This window comes from Pteropus vampyrus, unplaced genomic scaffold (assembly GCF_000151845.1).
Source record: "Pteropus vampyrus isolate Shadow unplaced genomic scaffold, Pvam_2.0 Scaffold395, whole genome shotgun sequence".
NCBI lineage: Eukaryota > Metazoa > Chordata > Mammalia > Chiroptera > Pteropodidae > Pteropus > Pteropus vampyrus.
This window is the reverse complement of record NW_011889176.1, coordinates 69,822-78,789: the sequence shown is the minus strand read 5'-3', so window position 1 is coordinate 78,789 and position 8,968 is coordinate 69,822. Positions and strand designations below refer to the sequence as shown.

Here is an 8,968-nt window from a genome sequence, read left to right as displayed (position 1 = left end):
ACTCAAGGAACACGCTGGAAAACGTGACTTGTAAGATTTAAATGGGTGGATTGTATGGTCTGTGGGGTCTAGCTTCATAAATCTGACTAAAAGTAAACCTAGCAAAGCATTCAAAGGCAGATTTCCTTATCATATCATCACCTTTTTATAAAAGGAAGATGTGCACGTCCAGCCAGAGCCACGCACGCTGTCAAGTGCACTGATTCGGAGCGCAGGCCCAGCGCTGCCTGCTGTTTGAGAGCTTCCCATGACATCTCGAGGGGCTGCCCTCCCCCAGCTTTACCCCGTAGGCTGTGCTGGCTGGAGAAGGGGTGAAGCAGCCCCCCAGGGGTCCATCAGAGGCAGTGCGTACCCGAGACGCCTGGGCTGTCCCTCAGTCGTTCTGGTGACATGGTGACTAGTGTTTGGTGGAGGGGGGCACAGGTGCGCTCATCGTCCTGCATTGGGGCAGGGCCCCCGCAGAGTTGTTCCCCCTTCTGAGAACTTTGAGCTCCTACAGTGCCACAAATCGGCTCCTACAGTGCCACAAATCAGACCTGTATATGCGGCCCCCGTCCCTGGGTCCCTCCTGACTATTCACACACCCACACCACGACCTCACCGCCTTGCTCGCTAGGATGTGAAGTGACGCCCGCTGCTCCTCCACACCAGACCCCTCCTGCCCACCCCCCAGGCTGGCAGGGCCAGCTCAGAGCCACCTTTGGGAGGTGGGGGGGGTACAACCTGCCCGAACGAGGACGCAGGAAATCTGGCTGCGAAGCTGGAGGTGATTCTGATGATGCCCGGCTCCAGGCCCCCCTCCACCCAGGGCGGCCTCCCACTGACCGAGATTCCTGCATGCCTCTGGCCTCGGGACGCCTCTCTCTGGACGTGAGGCCGGAGTCACTCCTCAGATGCCCTCCCCTGCCTGCACTGTTCTAGCAACTTGTTGACGTGACACCAAGAAAAGCCCGTGAAGTCAAGGTCTCTCCATCCTTTAAACACAGCTGGACAGGTGCAGACAATGCCAACTGCACTGTCTCATCCGTTGTAACGGGTGCCCTTTAAGTACTGTATTTTTTTTTTTTTTTTAGGCAAGGCAACCTTTGGTTGACCTCACAGATTGCAAGGACCCTGTCAGCTTACAATCTCTTATTTTTTTAAATTTTCACACCTACAGCACCTGGTCTTCCGAGGTGGTCTCCCACCCAAGTACTAACCAGGCCGGACCCTGCTTAGCTTCCAAGTTCAGACGGGATTGGGCTTGTTCAGGATGGCATGGCCGCAGACACCCTTTAAGTACTTTGTACTAAACTACGCTTCTCAAAGTGATTAGAGTTAGCACTGGGGTGCAGGGGGGCGGAAGTGACTCTGCAGGGCCCTCCGTGCGGCGCCAGCCCAGGTTGGGGGGAGGCCACCAACCTCGCTGTTGCTGTAGCGGGCCAGCTCCGAGATGAAGCGCATGTGGTCCTCCCGAATCTGGATCATCTGCTCGCAGATGTTGTACTGGGGGCTGCTGCTGGAAGATGTGCACGTCCAGCTGGAGGCGAAGCAGAAACGTGTGTCACACCAGCAGGACGGGCGCCGGCGCACGGCCTGGGTGGCCAAGGACATATGCACAGCGGGCACAAAGGACAGCGCACCTGCTGCCCCCAGGAGCCCTGCACGTCGGCGCGGAGGAATTCGCAGTGAGAAACGGCGGCCCAGCCCCACCGCCCGGAGTCGGGCCCTGCCCCACCTCTCACGCCTGTTGCGGGAAAGTGATCACGGCTTCTCCTTAAGCAAGAAACTACTTTCTGAGAACAGAGGTGCTGCTGGATTTAGGATGTGGCCCCACCATGTGAGGACCCGACTCCACACTGCTGGCGGGAATGAGAACTCCTGTCACGCACAGGTGAAGACGTAAGCTACTGGAGGAAACACGTCAGCAGGGCCTCGGGAGCAAAGGTCATCCTGATGGGAGAGTGGAAAATTGACATCGCTTGCAAGCTAGGTGACACTAAGTCGTGGGAAAGGAGCTGAGCGAGAACACGAGCTTCTGGACATCTGAGCAGGAGGCCTGGGCCCTGGGGCTCAGTGCTGCCCCTCACACACCGGGCCGACGCCTCGCTGCTTCTGCCGAGCTGTTCCCTGTGCTCGAGGGACCAGTCTGTGAGGGGATCGGGGCGCCGTCCCCAGCAGCACACCTTCCTAACCTGCTGGTCCCACGACAGGGTGGCTGATGGTCATGCTGGCAGCGTCCACGCCGCTCAGCAGGTTGCACCGAGCATGTGCGGCCCGGCCCGGCACCAGGTCCACCCTCGACGCACTGCCGTCCCTGCAGGCCCCAGACAGCACGGAGCCCGGCCGCGGACGTCCCCGCCCACCGAGCCTGCCCCTTCTGGGCCCCGGTGCTGGGGCCAGGCCGCAGGGACGGCTCAGAGCTGACGGCACACGCGTGGGAACCTCTGAGGCGGCTGCTAAACATGCCCATTGTTACCCATTAAATGCTATCGACTTGCCATAAACCAAGTTAAAAAAATCAGTAAGCGGAACTCGTCGTTCCTGATTCTTACTGACTTCACCGGGGCCTCTGGTGGAGCACGCACCGGCGCTCGGGGGAGACCGCACTGCGTGAGGCGAACTTCCGCACGCTTAGCCTGAACTTGGCTGTGGCGAGACGACTGCGCCATGGAAACCAGAGCCCAAGCTGGTGCTGAGGCGGGAGGAGGCTTCGGTTTCATGAGTGTAACTTAGAGGAGGACGCAAAGTTGTCTAACTGTGGATCACACATCACACTTAACCGCACATTTACTAAGAAATAAGTTAATGCAGAGGCTGGCAAATGACAGCACCAGCCAAACGTGTCCAGACTTTGTACGGCCCGAGAGCCACCAAAATGGTCTTTTCATTTTTAAGAATTTGTTCAAAAAAACAAAGAAGAATATGCAACAGAGACCACGTGTGTTTACAATGTGGCCTTACAGAAAGTGTGTCGGCCTCTGAGTAACCAGACCGAGCCGTAACCACGCTTTCCAGAATGGTGGCGGAAGTGGGCCGGCCAGCTGGCTATGGGCACACGCACTGGGGAAAGTCAACACGAGCACCGCGTGACTCACCTTGCTGTGCAGAATTTAATAAAGAGGACTGCGCATCTATTATCATTTGTCATTGTGAGCTACAGACCCTTTATGGCAGGGGTTGGCCTTCTCTGTGCAGGGCCAGAAAATAAATGCTTTAGGGTTTGTGGGCTCTACTGTCACATAGCTGTCAGATTAAAAAAAAAAAAAAATTAAAAAAAACAACAACCCTTTTAAAACGTAAAGACCGTTCTCAGTAAAAGACACCTATAAAAACAGGCGTGGGCTGGATCCGGCTTGGTGACAGTTTTGTAACCCATGAGACACTGGAACACATTCTGCCCCACCGGGTTGGCTGTTGAGCGTTTACCTGTATAGCTCTGGGCCCAGAAAACTGACTTACACGTCTACGTTCTCAACCAGCACTGTCCAGCAGGAACCTCTATAACAACGAAAAGGTTCTGTACTTGTAGCGACCGATACAATAGCCACCAATCATTAAATATTTGAAATGTGGCCATTCTTAAGAAAATCAATTTAACAAACTTAACTGCAAACAGCCACATGAGGCAGGGGCTACTGTATTGGGCATTCAGTTCCAGATGGCTGAAATCACCAGCAGGAAAGTAAGCAGCACGTCACAAACCGCACGTGGGTCCTGCTGAGTGCTCTAACCGGGCCGCCCCTGCTCCTACCGAGATTTATTCTCCTCGTAGTGAGCGCTGGTCTTGATGTATCTTGCCAGTTCTATCTGCATGTCCCCGAACAGCGGGACCACCTGGAGCTGCTGCATTTAAAGAACAAAAAAAAACAGGGTCAGCACATTCGCTTAGTCACAAACACAAACCCACGAGCATGAGTAACACTGTAATTACCACGGGCTGAAAGCTACCTCTGCAAATCACTCACTGGAAAAAGGACGTAAAAAATTTCTACATTCGCTTCAAAATAAAATATGAGAACCAACATTCATTAAGACCATTTCGGTAATAAAACTAACCTAACTTCTGCTAGATCCACGATCAGTAAGAGTCAATTGTGCTTCTATATACCAGCAACAACTAGAAAATGAAAATTTAAAGAGAAACAATTTGCAATAGCATCCAAAAATTAAAAAAAATTTATGAACACATTAAACAAAATACGTAGAGAACCTATAAGCAAAAATACAACCAAACTTTCTAGTGAAAATTTAAAAATTTTAAGTGAATGGAGAACTATATCAGGTTCATGTATTTGAAGACTTGGTATTTTAAAAAAAGTCCATTCTCCCTAAATTGATCTTTACGTTCAATGGAATTCCAGACAATCGTCTAAGAGGAAAAATGGTTTCTGAGTAGTGCGTGCGTGTGTGTGTGTGCATGCAAAAACCAGCAAGCTAATTCTAAAATGTACCCAAAAGTGAAGGGACGACACCCAGGACAGTCCTGAGAACAGAACACGAAGGCTTTTCTTGTGGAAAGCCAAAGCGACGAGGGTGGAGAGGCAGGCACAGGCCCTAAGACAGCGTCACGTACAGACACTTCATTTACGACCCACGAAGCACTGCAGGACAACGGAGGGGAAAGACGGTCTTCACAGTAAATGAACAGGCAAACTGGACGTCCGTAACGGTGAAAAAATCCAAGAATGTCAACCCCCGACCTCACCCTACAGAGGCCGGTCCCAGAGGGACTGACTATACAGCTCGAAATGGGAAAGGAGACCATGACCTTCCAGAAGCTGAGAGGACAAAATCTCATGAGCGTGCTGTCTCCAAACATTTCAAGAAAACATTACAGACTGATATATTAGACTAGATTAAAATTAAGAACCTCTATTCACCGATGATGCCGTTTAGGAAGTGAGAAGGAGAACCGCATAGGGGAGAATGCCTGGGTGTGTCCCGACCACACAGAGCCACGAATCCGCGGGAAAAGAAGACAAGAGATCTGAAGTGACACTTCGTACGAGAGACGAACACATAGGGAAACGTCAACTAAATCACAGGAAACGCTAGCCAATAAAATCACAAAGACGCGCCCACCTGAGGGATTCTCCCCTCCCCCCAGAAAGTGGCAGTGCGCAGGGACGGCTGGAAGCGGAGTGATGGGAACGCTCTCAGCGCCGCCCCGTGGAGACACCGTTAGGCTCCGACGACACTGAGTGCGCCCCCGCCCGGGACCCCCGCCCACCCCTGTGCAGAATCGCACTGTCACGCCGGCCGAAACCCAGAGGATGAGTGAGCTGTGGCACAATTGCACACGGACACTGGCGGGGACAGCCGCGGGCTCTGCGGGGGTCTCACAAGGTCGGCGAAAGCAGCCAGACAGAGGACACGTGCAGGACGGACCCTCTCACACGAGGGTCGAACCAAGGAACCCCGATGTAGCGGGAGGGAGAGCAAACAGAGGCCTCCACGGTCAGCACGGGCACCGGGCACCCCACCCCAGCACGGGTCGAGGCCTCGGTCACGGGGTACTGCCCCAAACTCAAACCGCATACCTGCAGTAAAAAGGCTTATCTAAGAAAATGTAGCTCACCTTGAAGAACTTGTCGATTTTGGATAAGTTTATTCTTTTCTTGGCATCTAGCTTGTAGATGTTGCTGACACTCCCATCCATCAAGTACAGCCCAAAACCCATGACCTGAAAAACCACAAAATGAGGCATCAAACTCAGGCCTGCAAGGTTACTAACCCATATGGCATTTATATGGCACAGGTGGTAATTCTGAAATGACAGTTGGCTTTTTTAAAAAAAATTCACTCAGTTTAAAAGCTTCTCAGAAACAGACCCCATCCCTCCACGTGCGGCTCTCCTCCCGTACGTGCCATTTCTCGTGGCTGTTTCGCTGTCCTCCCAGCACGGCTACCACCTCCACCTCCTGCCGCCCACAGCACAGCAGGAAGCGAGCCCCACTGCACGGCACCCTCCAGCCCCAACCTCCACGGCAATCTCCAGGGGAGGAGGTTTCAGGGCCCGCTCTGGCGGGGAGGGCTCTGTGCTGGACAGACACCGGGGCCACCTCCCGCACAGCAGAGGGCAGAGGGAAGGGAGCGTGGAACGGCCTTCTCTCCCTGATGTGAGATGTCACCAAGAACCTCCCCAGTTTGGAACAGAATAGGAATACAGAATTTAGTGCATGGCCGTGTCTCCTGACCAACGAAAGTCTTTAATCACGGTGACACAGTACACAGATGCTCGCAGACTCTGGATGGGGTTACATCCCAGTACGCGAACTGTCATCTGAAAATATCCAGAGTTGGAAATGCACGTGACACATCTACCCTACTGCACGTCACCATGAAGCCCAGCCCACCTCAAACGTGCTCAGAATCAACCCGTTAGCCCACGGTGGGGCAAATCACCTCACTGCCGCTGTCCACCACTGCCAGGGAGGATCACACCACTTACCGATGGCCCGGGAAAGGAATGGAATTCAAAAAGCAAAATATGGCGTCTACCCAATGTGTATCGCTTTCACACCAAAGTTGAAGAACTGTAACTCAAAGCATCGGCCCATAAATCCCAGAGATCACAGAATAACCTCTGCTGTGAGAGGCTTCGGGCTGAGCAAAGGTCTTCACCCAGGACCTCGTCACCCACGAACACCTGCTCCAGGGTGGGATCCAGCGGCACTGGGGCCAGGCCCAGGACACACTCAGAGGAACATGCCAAGAGCCTGTAGTGCAGGCCACTATCCACACACACACGCACACACGCACGCACACGAATAAGAACAGGCTGGCACAAGGACTGTAGACTAAGGAGAGCCAGCCTGGCCCCCCATACACTGCCAGCAGCCCTGCCCACCACGTACTTTGAGGAGCATGTGCTTCTCGCTGGGTGTCAAGTACATCCTGTTCTCGTAGTAGTCCACGCACAGGTTCACAATATCCGCGAGCAGCTCCTCGTAGCCGGGGATCACCTCGAGCTGCTGCTGCAGACACTGTAACAGAGCAGGACACCATGCCACCATGCACGTGGCCCTCTAGTCCGAACCCCAGCAGTGTGCCGTCAGCCAGAGAGGTGGGGTGCCAGCCTTACCTGGGTGATCTTGTTGTGGTTAGCCAGGAACATGGACAAGTTCTGCGACTCCTGGATGGACTGTGGGTCTGCCATTTTCCGTAAAAACTGAGCAGCCCTTTGAAAGAAACAGTAAATAACAAAGTTAATCAGCCCACGTACTTAATGATTAGGGGGAAAAAAAAAAATCCAGGAACTCCAGCTGTCTGCAGAAACGTGGGTCTCAGATGCTGGTTCCATCTCCAGCCTCCTCAAACCTCTCCACCCTGGACAGCTCCCAGCCCCACTGCCCACGACGGCCGGACTGCCTCAAGGATTTGGCAGTGCCACCTGCTGGCCTTCCTGAAGGGCCCCTGCACATCGGACTGTCCCCAAGACTGAGAAAGGCCGCCTCCCTGTCACTCTCAGACACAGTGACGAGGTCGGCCAGCGCCGTTCAGGTTCCCTGCCGAGAACCCTCTAGGCCACCACACCTCCCTCAAGTCAGGGACCACATGTGGTTTGGGTGCCAAAGGTCTGAGACAGGATCCTGGTTTTGCCACCAACATGCAGCGCCGTCCTGGACACACAGCCTCAAGTCTCCTCAGCCTCCCTTACCATCGCTGTGACAACCTGCCCACAGGGCTGCAGGGCGGCCCGTGCACAGAGGTCCAGTGACACCACGAGGCCTGGGCAGAGTGTGAGGCCTTGCAGAGTACTGTGAAGTGGGTGTGAGGGCTCCACACATCTGGTGCCGGCCCCCCAAAAGTTCAGTGGAAACTGTCTCATCAGGACATGTCTGTGCAATGAGAACCTTGGCGGTTTTGCGGAAGGAAAATTCCCAAGGCAAAGACTGAGAAGCTACCAGCAACCACCTCCTGCCTTTTTGCCTCCTGCAGAAGAAGCCCTACTTCCCACACAGGAGCGCCGTGCCTCAGCTCCACACGACCAGCTGCTGAGACAGGAAGAAGGGTGCTGAAGGCACCCGAACATGTGCTTATGAGGGACAGGCAGGGCCCTCCTACTCTCCTTCCTCCCTGTTGACTGGAATGCAGAAATGACAGCTGGAGCTCAGGCAACCACATCGGACCATGAGGCAACACGTGAAGGCGGCAGAGCAGTGGCAGCCAGGCTGGGTCTGGAACACTGCAGAATGCTCTCCAGCGGCAGAACACCTAGCCCAGACCTCCGCAGCTGAGTCGGCCGTCTTATTTGAGCCACTGTTGTTCCCGTAGGCTTTCACAAACTACATATGGTTAAAACTAGCATTATTAGATATGGTAACATTCCTCTTTAAAGTGTTCACCGATTTGACTGCTGAGGCTAAGGAAGGGACCAGGGGCACCATCTTCTGTTTTCCTCAAGCTTCACCACAACCAAAAGGGTGATCTTGGCCCAGAGAAGGCTGCCAGCTGGATGCGAATAAACAGGGCACGTGAGTGTGGGTTTGTGAAGGCTGGGAAGGGAGGGGTTACTGTCTGGGAAAGTGAATCCTGAGGGTTCCCAAACAGAGGTCACAGGAAGAGGCTGCTGGAAGGGGCAGGGGGTGCCCAGGCAGCTAAGGGTGATGACGACCCCGGGTAGCTCCTGAAGGGGGTGCTCAGGGCCCCCCCACAACAGCCTTCCACAGAGCAGCCCCGTCTCTATTTTACAGACCAGACTTTGGAATAAAAGTGCTGCATACGAAGAGGAAAAAACTTTTTACTTGAAGGGGAAGAAAAATCCTTTTTAGAAATTAGAAACCACTGAGCTATGCATCTCCCCAACAGTCAGGAAGGCTGAGAAAGCGGCTCAAAAACATGCAGAAGCTGCTCTCCCAGTCTTCACCAGTCCACCCTACACCACTCAGAACCCCCGCACTCGAGTCATACGCTTTTGGAACCCACAAACACTGTTACCAAATGGGGACAACTCCAGACCTTCCTATCCAAGAAGGGTCAACCC

General features: G+C 53.8%; 1 protein-coding gene and 1 pseudogene across 1 annotated transcript in view; both read right to left on the bottom strand.

Moving 5' to 3' along the window:
- The window catches only part of CYFIP1 (cytoplasmic FMR1 interacting protein 1), a 44,270-nt gene that overhangs the window by 26,303 nt on the left and 8,999 nt on the right, over positions 1-8,968 (bottom strand). Inside the window, exons 6-11 of the mRNA XM_023523596.1 lie at positions 7,936-7,999; positions 7,067-7,206; positions 6,840-6,968; positions 5,561-5,665; positions 3,734-3,825; positions 1,402-1,519 (exon numbers count right to left, since the gene is read on the bottom strand). Of these exons, the coding sequence (XP_023379364.1) occupies positions 1,402-1,519; positions 3,734-3,825; positions 5,561-5,665; positions 6,840-6,968; positions 7,067-7,206; positions 7,936-7,999 (648 nt within the window). The remainder of the gene's footprint in view (positions 1-1,401; positions 1,520-3,733; positions 3,826-5,560; positions 5,666-6,839; positions 6,969-7,066; positions 7,207-7,935; positions 8,000-8,968) is intronic.
- Positions 1,151-1,269, bottom strand: LOC111731768 (annotated as a pseudogene).